Source organism: Myotis lucifugus, unplaced genomic scaffold (genome assembly GCF_000147115.1).
Source record: "Myotis lucifugus unplaced genomic scaffold, Myoluc2.0 scaffold_241, whole genome shotgun sequence".
Taxonomy (NCBI): Eukaryota; Metazoa; Chordata; class Mammalia; order Chiroptera; family Vespertilionidae; genus Myotis; species Myotis lucifugus.
In genome coordinates this window covers 760,638-777,053 of record NW_005871289.1, presented here as the reverse complement: position 1 = coordinate 777,053, position 16,416 = coordinate 760,638, and the positions used below count along the sequence as shown (strand labels likewise).

The 16,416-nt window shown below is 34.9% G+C and overlaps 1 protein-coding gene across 1 annotated transcript in view; it reads left to right on the top strand.

Annotated features, from left to right (window-relative positions):
* Window positions 1–16,416, top strand: part of SUPT3H (SPT3 homolog, SAGA and STAGA complex component) — a 408,078-nt gene that overhangs the window by 274,451 nt on the left and 117,211 nt on the right. The window contains exon 5 of the mRNA XM_023762291.1: window positions 2,429–2,568. Coding sequence (XP_023618059.1) covers window positions 2,429–2,568 — 140 coding nt within the window. The remainder of the gene's footprint in view (window positions 1–2,428; window positions 2,569–16,416) is intronic.

Sequence of the window (16,416 nt, the reverse complement as noted above, 5' to 3'; positions counted from 1 at the left end):
ACCCACAGCCCCTCTCCCTAATCGGCCTGGCCCTGATCAGCCCGATCAGGGCGATCCAGTTGGTAACCTCCTGCCGTCTCCTCCTGACAGGTCCAGCCCCGATCCACCGATTGGGGATGGGAGGCCAGATTCCACCTGTGCTCCAATTCGTGCACTGGGCCTCTAGCATATTTAAAATTAACATAAAAAAAGTGCCGGGTACTTTTTTTATTTTGTAGCCAGGAATGACACAAGGTGGTTGTTCAAATTGCAAAAAGAAATGAAAAGAAAAAGGTTTGGCCCCAAACCGGTTTGGATCAGTGGATAGAGCACCGTCCTGCGGACTGAAGGTCCCCGGTTTCAATTCCGGTCAAGGGCATGTACCTTGGTTGCGGGGGTTTCCCCAGTGGGGGGCGTGCAGAGCAGCTGATCGATGTTTCTCTCTCATTGATGTTTCTGACTTTCTATCCCTCTCCCTTCTTCTCTGTAAAAAATCAATAAAATATATATTTTTTAAAAAGAAATAGACTTGGTTAATAAATATATAAATATTTACTTTCTTTCCTATAAAGACTGAAACTGCATCTAGAAGAAATATAAAATCTGAGTAGACCTATGATAAATAGTTTGAATTAGTCATTTAAAAACTTCCTCCAAAGAAAAACCCATGCCCAGATGATTTCACTGATGAATTTCAACAAATGTTTAAAGAAAAATAATATCAATACTTTCTCACTCTACAAGGTCAGTATTATCTTATATGAAATCCATGCAAAGACATCACAAGGGGAAAAAAAAAACTACAGACTAATGTCTTTTTTAATATAGATGAAAGAATTCTCAACAGAATACTGGTAAATCATATCCAGCAACATCTAAAAAGTGTTATACACCATTACCAAGTGGGATTTATCTCAGAAATGGAAGATTGATTTAAACTTAAAAAACAATTTGTGTAATTCATCATATTAATAACATAAAGGTCAAAAATCACATGATCATCTTAATAAATATGGAAAAATCACTTGAAAAAAATCCAAGAGTCTTGGTTTCTTTGTTTTAATTTTTTACTTTTTTTCAAATTTTTAAATGTTTTAAATTACAGTTTACATTTAATATTATTTTGTGTTAGTTTCAGGTGTACAGCATAGTGGTTAGACAATCATATACTTTACCCAGTGTTCCCCCTGATATTTCCAGTACCCAACTGGCTCTATACATAGTTATTAAAATATTACTGACTATATTTCCTATGCTGTACTTTACATCCCCATGACTATTTTGTAACTACTGATCTGCACTTCTCAATCCCTTCACCTTTTTCAAAGCTCTCTTGTGTATCTTCTTAGACAGGCACTAATTCCATTCATGAAGGCTCCTCCCTCATGACTTAATTACCTTCGAAAGTGTTTACCTCAAAATGCCATCACACTGGGGATTAGGTTTCAACATATGCATTTTAGGGGGGACACTCAGTTCACAGCAATGACTTCTGTCAGGTTGAGAAAGTTCCCTTCTCTTCCTAGATTGTTGGGTGTTCCTCTCATGAGAGACTTTTGGCTCTGGGTAATCCGCCATGGGAGGACATGAGAAGACTGCCACCTGCAAACCAGGGAGCAGGCCTTCCTCAGACACCAGATCTACCAGCACCTGGTCTTGGCCTTCCCAGCCTTCAGAACTATGAGAAATAAATATTTGTTTTTTAGCCATCCAGTCTATACTATATTTACTATAGCAGCCAAAGTGACCAATATAGCCATCTATGAAAAACTCACAGCTCACATCATCATTAACAGTGAAAAAAATGGATGTTTTCATTCTAAGATGTTCGGTTATCTTTATTTGGAATAGAGATATTTTATCACATTAAAAAATAATCTAGTTCATTCTCACTAATTTACTCACTAATTCAGACTGATACTTTAATGCATTAAACTTTATTAATTACCTATTGCAATATTGTAATAACTTTCTCAGACTTATGTTTTGCTTTTAAATAAGTATGATAGTTTTTATCTCTGAAAAGAAAAATAATAAAATCTCATCCCTTTCAGTTTCAAATATTTGCCACAGCAATGGGTATAATAATCTCTTCTTTTAATTTAATGTCTCAATTCAGATGGGGTTTTTTAATGTCTTTGTTTTTAACTAGGCCTGCTATAACAGGATTCTTTTTCCAAATCTGAGAGCCTTTCCCCCTTTTGGGGGGAGAGGGGTGTGGAATTTTAATCAATCCATTAACACTTATTGTGATAATTGATAATTTGGTTTTATTCTCTCAATCTCATGAGATGAATAAATTATTTCAAGGATTCTTTTAAAAATTATTTTGAGAGAATTTTAATTCTGAATTTCATATTCAGTATTCAATACATGTAATTTCATATTCAGTATTCAATACTGATGTAACCTTTTAAACATTATTTTTATTTCCTTTATCTCCATGAAGACAAATTGAGTGGCAGTAATAATGCAAACAAAAGACAGAAAACTGCACAGGACTTTCTCAACTCTATTGACCAAACGGGAGAACTCTTGGCGATGTTTGAAGATGATGAAATTGATGAAGTTAAACAAGAAAGAATGGAGGTATAGTTCATTCTTCCCTTTTTACATTAAAGAATAACATTGCAGTTCGCAGTGCCTATACTATTTGGTTCTGTTATTATGTTCTTTACGTGTCGTCTGAAATGCCTCAATCAGTGGTTTCATGTCTGAAGACAGCATTGTGCAGTGGAGTAGCCTGAAGAGGATGTCAGACTCTGCTTTCAGAGTTGATGTGGAGAGAGGACTTCAGTTTCCTGTTTCTCTGTTTCCTTCTTTGAGTATAGATAGATTTCCCTCAGCTCCCTTCTTTTTTGGGGGGGGGTAGTTTTACTGATAATATTTTATTCTTTAAAAGCTAATTCATGATTAAATATTTATTTATTTTTGTTCCAAATATCCAGTTAGCTTTGTGAGCAAAGGTAATCCTTAACTGCATTTGTGTTGGCATATAACATTTCAGGCTGTAGTTCCAGGCTATGGTTGGACTCACCAGCTAAGGTAGTATCCAGGGCAATTACATGCTATATGTCACTCTAACACAAAGTTAGTGACATATGTTTGGATTCCCTGGATATGTTTTAACAATGAATATGAAAATTGTATGCCTTCTATTTACCTCAGCTTATCTATTCATAAAATTGTTTCCTTAAATACTTTGGGAAAATAAAAGTAATGATTGATTTCATTTGAATGCCATCCAAAATACAAGGCATTATTCTTATGATACTTATTATTATTATACTTTTACATGTTAAAAAAAAATTTCCATTTTCCCTTTTCTCTTTAAATTGGGCAAGAGAAGTAATTTCAGAACTCCAAAAGATTGCGCTAAGTACCCACTTTATCATAGTCTCTATGCATGCTAAGAATATAATTATTTCATGTTAAATTTTGGAGGAAGTCCAATAGACATACATGGTTTATAAACTTTAACAGCCTTCTTTAAAGAATTAGTATGCTTAGATCAGGAACTGTGATCTAAAAGCAGTGTTCTTCTTAGGTATCAATTACCTTAGAAATGTGTGGTTATCTTGGTTTGGGGCAACTGCAAATGGTTTTAGTTCAACTCTGCCTTGGGCCAAAAACATGCTCAGTTGTCCCATGCAGATGATAAACATATATTTCTGATGTCATTATGGCCTAAACAGGATATGATTGTTTAGTGGCATGGTTTCACTTATGACAGAGAGCAAATATTGTTTATGCTTTATTTTAAAAACATTTTTACATTATACAAATGGGCATGAAGGAAGATTCATTAAGGAAGAACGCTACATAAAACATTAGTAAAATTGAACAAGTAGCTTTTCATTCTTGATGGGAAAATCTCTGTGAACTAAGCCCATTGCCTGGAAGGGCATTCCCCAATCAAGGAGAAGAGAAGTGGAGCGTGTTGAAACACTGAGCCATCATAGCAGGCTACTGTAGGCCCGGAAAGATGATGAGTCATTAAGGCACAAGTTAGAGTCAGTAATGTTTCTGTCAATGCTGGCTGGAATAAGCTTGGGAACTTATGCAGTTTACATACCTGTAGTTCCATTATACATTACTTAGAATTAACCAGGATAATAAAATATCAATAGTTGATAAAAATAGTTGCAATGAAAGTCAGCGTTATCTATATAATAAAAATTAGATTGGTAGTTTCTCTAAGCTTTATATCCTAACTGAAATCTTCTCTAACCAAGGTTTTTTAAAAAGAGCAGTTTTGAGATTCTACTCTTCCAAATAACACAGTCGTACTGAATAAAAGTGCTGAACTTGTAGACATAACTGTAGACAGTAGAAAGTGGAACTGTTAAGAGCACAGGCCTTGCCTGCTTCTAATTTGACAGGTTATAGTTTCAAGCGTAAACCACAACTGTGGCAGTCCATATGAAACCACTTTGGACTCACAGACTGCAATCTCTTGCTTTTAAAGTGCAGTAGAATAATCAGTCCTGGCATCACTCAGTGATTTAATTTTCCTCTAAGCATCACTTACGGTTGCAGAAACTTTGTTTACTACCTTCTCTTCTAGGATGTATGAAAATGGTAGAGACCTACCAGCAAAGCTTATTATTGTTTTTCTTTCTTTCTTCTTTTTATTTTCACTTAAGTGTAATTTAGAAGAGAAAAATTTTACAGACATACATAAAAACTCACTTGGGACCCTAGCTTTTTCTTAAAACATTGAGCAAGCATACAAAAAAACAAAGTTCTTTTCTATTTTTTTCAGCTGATTTCTGTGTTTATCTGGCTCTGTATTCCACTCAGAATTTATGTCATTAATATTAAGTATTATGTGATTTTAAATATAAAAATGTCTAAATTTTTATATCCATTACTTGCTAGTCCAATATCATGATAGTTAACTCTTACACGTTTTCTTTCTCTCCAGCACCAAATTTTTAATACTTGGGTGTCAGTCTACTAGAGAGCTATGATCCTTGATCTCTGAAGATCCTTCTAAATTATCAAATAAAGATTAAATAACATTCATAATTGCTTTAGAGTATTTGAGAGACTGGGAAAGAGAAGCAGGGAAATGGTGGGCATAATAATACATATAAAGACACTCCCCTCCAACCGCCTCTCATCCTCACTTAACCCCACCTCAGAATGACACAAGTGTGTTTACTGTTTCTCACATTCTAAATTTTGAGATCTGATCCACTGAACATCAGTGGTGTCAACCAGAGGCCAAGAAAGGATCGCTAAAAGCCGCGTTTGGATTTTCTTAACGGAGGAACCGTGGTCACTCACAGAGGAGCTTTGCCTAAGACCCAGTTGCTCTTCTGCTAAAGAACCTCAGGAGCTCAAGTTTATTACTCACCAAGTTAAATATCTGGTCTAACAAACCGTTAGGTTTGTGAAGGGGACATAAAAATAAATGCTTAAAATTTGGGGTGAACTCTTACCTTCTGACTAACCTTCGTTGATAAAAGTAAACAAGAGAACCAAGATTGGAGCTCACCAGAGAGAGCAGCCTTTACACAGATTGTGGTGCCAAAATCCCCAGTGACTGTTCATCTTGTGTTTCCAAGTCAGAGGCCTAGTATGGAGTCTAGAGAAAAAGCAGAATAAAATACGTAAAATGTAAGGCAGCTTAAAATTTTTTTAAATGGAATAAAATCCCTGGTGGCCCTCTGAATTTAACCTGGCCATAGATTTAAAAACACAGAGTTTCTCATAAAGGTTGAATAACCAGAGAAATGAGGTATATCATTCAGTTATGCCCCAATATAATGAGGTTATGATGATCCCCGGTGTTTCTGAGTCCCATTGTTATAATTTTTGGACCTAAAGAGATTGGAAAACTAGTTGAAGAAGCCAGAGAGGTGAATGGCTGCCGGCCACGAGTTTGACATGCTTGCGTAGAGGTTCTACATCCCCGGTTTTTGAAGTGTGTTCTTTCTCCTATTCCTTTTTTCTACCTAGAACGATGCCTTTTAAAATTATAAAGTAAAGTAAAATAATATTCCCTTAAGAGTAAGAATTCAAAAGTATTATTTAGATAAAATTTATCATAAAAAGGCCTAATCCCAGTCAGATAAATCTTCACAGTTACCGAGAAATTGAAAAGCTTGAGTTAAAAACTTAAAGGTTCTTAAAAAGTTTAAATTTAATGTATATAGGATTAAAATATACAGAATTTATATACTAGAAAACTACAGTTTAAGATACATACATTATATACACAAATATGCATATACATTTACATACATATACTTTGCCTATATATGCATGTGTCCTATATCTATAAGAATAGAAATATGATTTTACTAGATTTTTTAAATGTAAAAGTAAAAGAGCAATCAAAGGATATCAAACACAAATACTAGTGGTAGTAATTTAGTTTACAGAAAAAAGAATTAAAAGGGAAAAGCTTTAAAATGGAACAAAGTTGATAATTTATGTTACTAAGAGATGCTGCCTATAATGAAGATAGTAAATACAAAATGTTAATCATCAAATTCCAAGAATTGAAACATTCCAATCAAAAGAAAGCTTTGATTGGTGCAGGAGAGGTCAGAGAAATGCATTTGTTTATGCAGACTGGAACACCACATTCTCAGTATTTAACAGATTGACTTGGGGAAAAATATAATAAAGATTTATGTTTTTCTAATAGATGCATATAAAACATTTTAGAAATGAGCAGCAGTTTTTTTTTCTTTTGTTTTTTGTTAATCCTCACCCAAGGATAGTTTTTTCATTGATTTTTAGAAAGAGAAAAAGATAGCTAGAGAGAGAGAGAGACAGAGAGACAGAGAAATATAGATGTGAAAGGTCAGTTGCCTCACGCACACACCCCTGTGTATCGAACCTGCAACCCAGGTACATACCCTTGAACAGGAATTGAATCGGAGGCTCATCAGTGCTCAGGCCAGTGCTCTAACCACTGTGCAATTCTGGCCAGGGCAGCAGCAGTTTTAAAATCTTACCCAGGTAACTCCAAAGATTTCATGGTGCTCTTCGGGGAAGGTGAGGAGAGGTTTGCTAGGACTCTAGCCTCTATCCTCCCCCTACATCTTCAACCAGAAGAACTTTGATTTTATATAATGAATCTGTATATCATCAATAAAGAAAGGTTTCATTATTTTTTAACTAAAAATCATTGCAAAACACCATTATTTAACTGCCCAAGAGGAGTATTTCTCACACAAACACAAATTCCAGAAAAGTACAAATTTATAGAGCATATTAGCAGAGCAAAAAACCCAGAAAGTAATAACAGAGGTAAAAAAAACAGGATTCTAATAAATTGAAAATTTAAAAAGAAAAACAAACATCATATAAGCAACTAATGAACCAATAACAAATAAATTAAAAAGTACTACCACAGACTATTTAGATGATAATAGTAATGAAAATATACATATAAAATTTAAGAAGTATGAACAAAGCTTTATTTAAAAGCGGCAACTTTTTAGCTTTTAAGCTGTTCATTATTAAATTGAGAAAATGAAAAAAATAGTCATCTAAAATTAGAAATATTACATCCAAATAAAAAGGAAAAAGATAAAAATAAAAGAAAATTGAGTTAAAAAACAAATTATTGAACTTACCAATTTAATAAATCCTTTGAGTTTATGACAAGTCTAAGTAAGAAAAGCCAACAAAGGTAGCTGCTAAAAATTAGTAATGAGTAAGAATATAGCCATAGACTAAGAAATCAATTCTTATATAATTATCTAATAGTATATTGTAAATCTTGATGGAATGCGTTTGTGTTTTTTTTTTCAAAGAAAATATAAATGATTGTTTTTACTCAATGGGAAGTAGAAAACCTGGATACATCAATAACCTTGGAAGAAATGGTAAATGTTTTTGAAGTATTGTTTCTTCAAAAATTTCTGAATCCAAGCCAGGGTATGGGAGCGCTCTTCTAAATATTTATAAAACAGTTAAATATTGTGCTATATAAACCATCTTAGAGCACAGAAGAAAAGGAAAACTCATTAATTTTTACAAAGTAATGTAATATAATCTTGCTTATGAATATGGATGCAGACATTTTTAAATATTAGCAATTTTAATTTGGTTGCATATATAATGAGTGATGTACCAAGACCAAACAAGACTTTTTTCATGAGTTTAAGTATGCTGCAATATTAGAAAATAGATTACTGTTATATAAATAGGTCAGAGGAGAATAGCTATGAGTGTGTTAGTAGATGATTAAAATGCATTGGACAAAATTCACTTCCTATTGTTTTTAGAATTTTCAATAAACTAAAAATAGAAAAGTATCTCATATTTCGATAAAGGATATCTCATGCAAATGAACAGACATCATTGTAGTTTTAAAAATCTTAAGTTTCATTAAATTCTAAAATTCCTACTGTTATCACCTTTATTTGCCAGAGTTCAAGTTGCACTGGCCAGTAAAATAAAAGGCGAAGCAATTGTTAAGAGACAAAAATTATCATTATATACAGATAATGTATTTTTATTAGGTAATTATTGAGAATCAATCTAAAAACTATTAGAACCAATTAAAGTCTTAAATCATATAAAATACTTAAAAAAACAATACTATTCCTCATATTTCATTAATAGTAAATAAAAAGGAGAAAGAATTCAGTAAATTAATACAAGAAAAATTATTTGGAGGTAAACATATTAAGAAATGTAAACGAAATATGGAAATAATATTTAATAATGTACTGAGATGTGAAGAGTGTATAAGTGAAGAAACATTATTTTCCTGGACACAGACAGTATTGTAAATGTCTCAGTTTCCAAAATAATTTTAGTTTAATGTAATTTTAACAAAAATGTCAGCAGAATTTAAAAATCTATAAAATGATGTTAGAATTTATTTGAAATTATAAAAAGATAAGGATAACCAAGAAATTTTTATTAATAAAGAGTGGAGGGCAACGTTCAATTTATCCTACCAGTTACAGCATTCCATAAAACTACTAACATAAAAATAGTGTAGTACTGCTATAAAACCCAACAAGCATCCCAATGAAGAAAATAAATGACATAATTAAGTGTGGAGAATAATTTAGTCACAATAAAGGTAGAATTATAGATCGGTGAGAGAAAGATGCCAAATAGTGAGATAACTATTTGGAAAGAAAAAAATAACGATTGCTTCTAACCTTATACTTGCATAAAAATAAATTCTAGATAGATGAAAGAATTAGGTATAAAAAGTAATACCGTTTATAAAACAGAAACAAACACAGGTAAATAATCCATGTGGGGATGTGGAAGGTTTTTCTAGGCTTTCCTTTCTAGACAAGCTTTTGAAGAAATACCAGCAAGATGTTAATAGCGCACTGTAGGGTGGGGAGGGAGGGGGGAGCAGCAGTGATCTATTTTCAAATAGATTTGTGAAATCCTGAATTAAGAAATTTAAGAGGTTTCTTGAGAGGCTTTTGTATGTAAATGTGTATTGTGACTTTTTCAAGAGAGGAAATTGAATCTATTAAAATGTCTGAAAGGATACTCAGAGCCCAGTTTGGGGGGAGAGAGTAAATATCTGCTTACCTATAATGAACCACTGCCATTTCTGTTTATAAAATGGTCAAGAGTAAGGTGGGATTGGATGCACTTTAACTGTTTGTAGAAATAAAGATTGATAAAAAGCAGAAACCATACTATCTTAAAGTATAAATAGAAGCATTAAAGTATTTATATACTTCAACCAAATCAACCCACATTTGGTAATTTTTTCTTTAAGAATATAGTCAGAAATTTTGTTCACACGCTCATTCATGTGCACAAGACTGTTCATCACAGTGTTATTTATAATAGTGGGAATGGGACTAGAGAACCCTGTTTACCCAATAGTCAGGGAATGTATATATTCCCTCACACATAGAAATTTAGACTGAGGGAGAATATACCAACTTATTAAATAACAGTGGTTGTCATTAGATGATGAGATTACAAGTAAATTAAATATGTAAATTAATGGTATTTTGATTTTACATATTTATCGTTTATGTTATATTTCTCTTAATTCTCAATTGATTTCCATTATTCAAGTTTATTTTTTAGTTTGTCCTACTTATTTTAATTTTTAAAGGTTAATTTATTTTACAATTACAGCTGACACACAATATATTATTAGTTTGAAAGTCAGTAGTTTTCCTTTGCATTTTCTTTTCCTGCCCACAGCATTTAGTTTATATGTACCACTGCAGGATAGGTTTTATGAAGCAAATTCAATAGGCTCGGGTTATGCAGTTAAGGAATAGAGGAGTATAACTTTGCACAGTGTCAACAGACTCTATTCAGAGCTCTTACAATGATGTAAGAACTTTAAAGGAGCATTTTATATGCCGTTTTTTATTGCGATGACCTAAGAGCCCTCTTGAAATGAAATTAAACAGAGAAATGTATAAGTTCAGGTACACAACCAAAAGTGGATTTAGCTTTAAACAGGGTTTGATATTGAGGTTCATTGGATTTGTAGCTTCATTTCCCTATAATTCTCTTTTTTCCTGCCCTTTTCTGTTTTGTTGGCCTAATCTTTAGACTGAATAACCTCCTAGGAGAACTCGTGCTATAAAAGTTCCAGGTCCAAACAGAGAGAATGCCTTTGTCCCAAGATTTTACTCTGAAAATGCTTAGGTAACAGGAGCTCCTGAAACCCCCACTCACAGTAGCTAGTAAAATGACGTGTTCTGATTGTCTTAGCCTAAATCATATGCTCCATCCTTACAGCTGAGGGCTGGAGTCAGCAGGCTCTCCCAGAACCATGGATCCCTGGAGCCTTAGGAAGAAGGAGTGGATGCTGGAAAGTCAGCCATGAAGGTCCTTACGTGCAAGGCCCTCCACATTATGACATGAGAGTTAATAAAGTGGTGCATTATAACTGACTCTGCTCAGAGCTCTAGGAGGTTTTCCCAAAGAGACAGCATGGTAGAATGAGTGGAAATCATTTTCTTTGGATTCAAGCAGTCATCCATCCACCAGCCTTTTCTACTCTTGAATTCACTCAGCATTTACTTATCAGAGTTGTTTGTAAAGCAGTCAGTGTACTAGGTCCTGAGGTTAGGACTATAAAAAGACAAAAAAATATGGTTTCTGCCCTCACAATCTATAGACATAACTGGCAAATCAAAAGATAACTAATTTCTCTGGTAAGGGAACTGCAGGCTCAGTAAATAGTTGCTATTCTTATTATTATATTTTATCTTGATTTTGAATCTCCTTAGTAGTTTATTGGTTGTGTGATGGAGCCACAAATTTTCTAGTTCACTTGCTATCTTATTTGAAATAAAGTTTGTTCTTTTTAAAGAATTTTTTAGGATTAACTTTAGATAGGGGCATATAATTAGTTTCAGTGTGGTTTGCTAAAGAGGATACAATGTAAAATAGAACAGAATTAATGTATATTTTAAAACATGAAACAGTGTAATGTGTCCGGGTTAGTTTCTGAAAGAGCTTCATCAGGAGAAAACATTATTATGTTGTTGTTTTATTCTTTTGGGGGTAAATTTTGTTTGGATAATTTAAAAGTACTCTAAAATCATTCTTCAGGGGAAAACCCGTGCATTTTTAGCTATACAGAGCAGAATTAAAGTAACTTAGTATATGTTCTTTTGGCCTAGAAATTGCAGAACAGGGAGTATTACCTGACTTTCAGAGAACCCAAAGGTAGGAGTAATGTGTAGTTCTGAACCTGATTTCCATTGTGACTGGATACACTCTACCAAATTACTTTTTCTTCACACCTGTAGCTATCTTCCGATTACGTAATGGTGAACATGTATATTTTCATTGTTGTAAAAACTTGTCTAAACTTAGGAAAGGTGTCTTCTGGAAAAGACATTTCTCAATTAATGACATGAAAAGTAAGTTAACTAAACATTTGTGACTACCAGCGGGAATGCATGCTTGCAGGCCTTCCTGGGCTGCAGTGTTTAGTCTTCCATAAATGGATGTTTGACTAACACATCTGATTATACTGTTCAATTAAGTTTTTTATAGAACCAATATTTTCTTGCTCAAATAATTTTAATTTGTTCTTTTTAAAATGAAATCTTTCTCTTTTAAAAGATACATTTCAGAGGTTTTCTTAGAGATCAGTATACTAACTTGTTTATAAAACACCTTGGCAGGGAAGTGTTTTAAAATATCATCGAATTTAAGAACACCACAAGATTTACCACTAATTTACATTTAATGTTTATAGTTCTCAAATTGTGGTTGTTGTAATAACCAAAATATTTTTGCCCTGAATATTTTGTGGATTATATTTCCCTATTCTTTCTCCTTCACCCACATTTCCCACAGTAGGTGGGCAGATTGTTGTTACATAGTCTGAATTTTATTTATCTTAATTGGTTTGATCGCAATGTTAGTACTTCTAAATATGAAAGTAAATGTATTCTATGACAAGACTTTTGTCTTTGTAATGCTCTAGTTTATTAACAGATCATTGCTTGTTTGGTATAGATAACTTCCCTTTATTCCTTTGTTTCATCCATGCTAAGGAGCTACCTTTAGTTCAGTTCTTATTGTTGCTACCACTTAATGGTAAGTCATGCAAGCAAGCTATGTAATTCAGTGAGGCTCATTTCTAGGTCATTGTATTTCTCATGTAGAAATAAGAATTCTAGATTAAGCTATAATACTTAGAGATCAATGTAATCCATTGTTTGTATATCTGTTGGGAACTATCCTTTTCATAAGCGTTAGTCTAAGCTTCTGCTTTTCATGACTCTCCATTTTTTTACAGAAGAGTCTCAACTCCTTAGCATGGCAGTAATACATCTTTTGTAATCTGGCCCCAAGCAGCCTTTTTATCCTCATCTTCCTCCATTCCTGTTCTCTGTCTTCTCCCATATTTCCTTCAAAAACACCAAGCATGCGGGACACACACACACACACACACACACACACACACACTACTTAAGTAACCATCATATATTTGTAGTTTCCTAAATAGGCATTCACTTTTCTTCCTTTCCCCTGAACCATTTGGCAACATTTCAGTTGAAATATTTTAGCATGTGATAATTTATAACTAGTTGTGTTTGCTTAGTTTAACTTACTAAATAAGCTCCTGAGAGCATGGAATTATTTTATTTACTTTTATATCTTCTCTTCCTAGCACAGTTCCTCGAACAGTATAAACTTTCATCAAATATTTGTCCAAATAAGGTGAATAAAATAGGTATAATTTTATAGCTGTTATATGTGAATATTATTCATCTATCCTTTGGATGATTTGAATTTTCAGTCATTTCTTCTGACTCACATAGAAATGCTAAGAGATATTGTACTTGGTTATGTACTTTATGAATGTATGTATTAGGAGTTCTTCAACAAATCTTTTAGAGGTGCTTGCCACTTGCTAACGGTTTTCGTTGCTTGAATAACTTCCTGTTCAAATTATAGTCACGGCTTTTCCACAGTTCTAGCTATAGAAGTCCTCTGACCACAGTGCTTCAGAATTAACTTGCAATATCCCAAATTTGTAGACAACATATTATAGAAAAATTCAAAATCATTGGGGTAATTGTTTTTATTTTTTAAATGTCTTATTATATAAGTCGTACCAGAGCATTTAAATAATTTAAAATTAAGCTTTATTTACCAAAATTCAGTTCATACACAAATATCTCCAAAAATACTACTGTATTCTTTACTAAATCTGAAGATATTTTCTAAGTGAGGGGGTGGGGGAACTGGAAGGAGAAGAGTAGAGGAGGGAGAGAAAAGTGGGGAAAAAAGAGAAAGGCAGAGAAAGATTGAAACCCTTTTCCCTAGACAATAGCTCTGTGTAAAATTCCTGTTTTCCAGTGGTTTGGTAGGGGGGATATTTGAATCTTGGAAGACTTGTTTTTTGTGGCCTGACAATGAGTTCAGTACAATTAATAGAATAAAATATAATAGCCTAATAAGACAGTTACCGTTCTCCATTTTTGAAAAAAACAAAACGCTTCTAGTGGAATTTGGGGAATATTTTCCATCATCTCAAGCAGTTCTTATTGATAATGAACCATATTTTTAAGTAGAAAATGTAGTACATTATTTTTAAAATAAATAATGCACATTGCCACTTGCAGACTATTCAAGTATTGTTTAAACTTTTCCTGAGTCACAGCAAGTCATTATGAAGGTTTCGTTTTTAATTTATTGTAACCAAAGAATAATAAGTTATCTTGGTGGCCTGGATATTATTTCTTAGGGATATCTGCTATCTCAAACTCATCAATTCTTCTAAAAACTATTCTATTAGTGTCTCATGGCATTATTTTAAACCATTTCTTCCAATTTTGTGGGATCTGGGTACTTTCATACAGTTTAATGATTGCAGTCCAGCTGGAGTCATTCAACAACTTGTGGATTCTCTGATTCAAAAGACAACTATAAGAAAATTTATAAACCATTTATAATACATTTTAATAATATTGAATCTCAATCCCTACCCATCCCATTCACCCCCAGAAACCAAACCAAACCATGCTCAGGAATAAAATATAATTTTATTTAAGCTAGAAAATGTATTTTGTTTAAATTTAACCAAGAATTATTCAGTGTTTACTTGGGTGTGGAGAAGTAGACTATGCCATGTATTAGTGGAAATTTAAGTTGTTATAGCTTTCTGGAGAGAAGTATAGCAAGATCTACAATCTCTTTTAAAAGAAAAAAAAACTTTATGTTCTTTGATAGAAATTGCGTTTTTAGATACTATCCTAAGGAAATAATTAAACAGTAACTTTTTAAAAATTAAAACTGTTCATATTTAATAGGAAAATTTTTATTTAAACAATGGAAATATTCAAATTGAAAAGTTTCTTCTTAGCCTAGATTTGGTATAGGCCACAGGTTTTTAAAATATGATACACTTCTATTATTTAAATATTATTTTGTAAATATTCTTTAATTGCAAGTTTGAATTTCCCTTTGGCGTAATTTATGTAGGAGAATATTTAAAATCCTATCTAATAAAAGACAAAAAGGGTAATTGACCGTACCTTCGCTACGCTTCCCATTGGCTAATCAGGGCGATAATGCAAATTAACTGCCAACCAAGATGGCAGCCAACAGCCACGCAGCTGAAGCAAGCAGGAGGCTTGCTTGTTCCAGTGATGGAGGAAGCCAAGGTTCTCCGCCTGCTGCGGCCGGGCTCTGAGCTCTGAAAGCAACAAAGTTTCAATTATAGAAGCTAAACAAACCCCAGATACCTGCTTTCAGCAGGCCGTGGCCTCAGAGCTGGAGCGAGCAGGATGGCAACAAAGTTTCAATTATAGAAGGTAAATAAATCCCAGAATTTAAAAAAAGGAAAAAAAGGAGAGGCTGGGAGCTTCAGTCGCCGGCCAGCCTGAAAACGGCCCCCAGCCCCTCACCCAGACTGGCTAGGCAACCCAGTGGAGACCTCAACCCCAAAGGGGGTGTGGCCAGCCTGAAAACAGCCATCAACCCCTCATCCAGGCTGGCCAGGCACCCCAGTGGGGACCCCCACCCTGAAGGGGGTGTGGCCAGCTGCAAACAGCCATCAGCCCCTCACCCAGGCTGGCCAGGCACTCAAGCGGGACCCCCGCCCTGATCCGGGACACCCTTCAGGGCAAACCAGCCAGCCCCCACCCATGCACCAGGCCTCTATCCTATATAGTAAAAGGGTAATATGCAAACTGACCCTAACAGCAGAAAGACTAGGAATGACTGGTCACTATGACACACACTGACCACCAGGGGGCAGATGCTCAATGCAGGAGCTGCCCTCTGGTGGTCAGTGCGCTCCCACATGGGGGAGCTCTGCTCAGCCACAAGCCAGGCTGATGGCTGCCAGTACAGCGGTGGTGGTGGGAGTCTCTCCTGCCTCTTCAGCAGTGCTAAGGATGTCCGACTGCAGCTTAGGCCTGCTCCCCGCTGGCAAGTGGACATCCCCCGAGGGCTGCCGGGCTGCCAGAGGGATGTCTGATTGCCATCTTAGGCCCAATCCCTTGGGGAGCAGGCCTAAGCCAGCAGGTGGTCATCCCCCAAGGGGTCCCAGACTGCGAGAGGGCCCAGGCCGGGCTGAGGGACACCCCCTACCCCCCCCCCCGCCCCGAGTGCACAAATTTTTATGCACCGGGCTTCTAGTATATACATATATGTTTTCCCAGTGTCTGGATGTTTCATTTGTTTCTGCCTCTATTAGATGTTTTAGTTGCTTTATTGCATAGTAGTCAGATTGTTAGATATTATTTTTAGTGCTAGGAATTTATTAAAATTTACTTAGTGTTCTAATATGTGATGACTTTTCATAAATTATTCATGAACAGGGTTGGAAGGTTTTTATGTATATACTAGGAGCCCAGTGTGCAAAATCACGCGGCCCGCCCACCCACCCGCCGCCCTGCCTTGACACCCTAACCTCTCCATGCAGAGCTCCAGCGTGCCTGGCCCAGCCCCCTGACCCCTCTGGCCTTCTCTGGCCGCTTCAAGCCC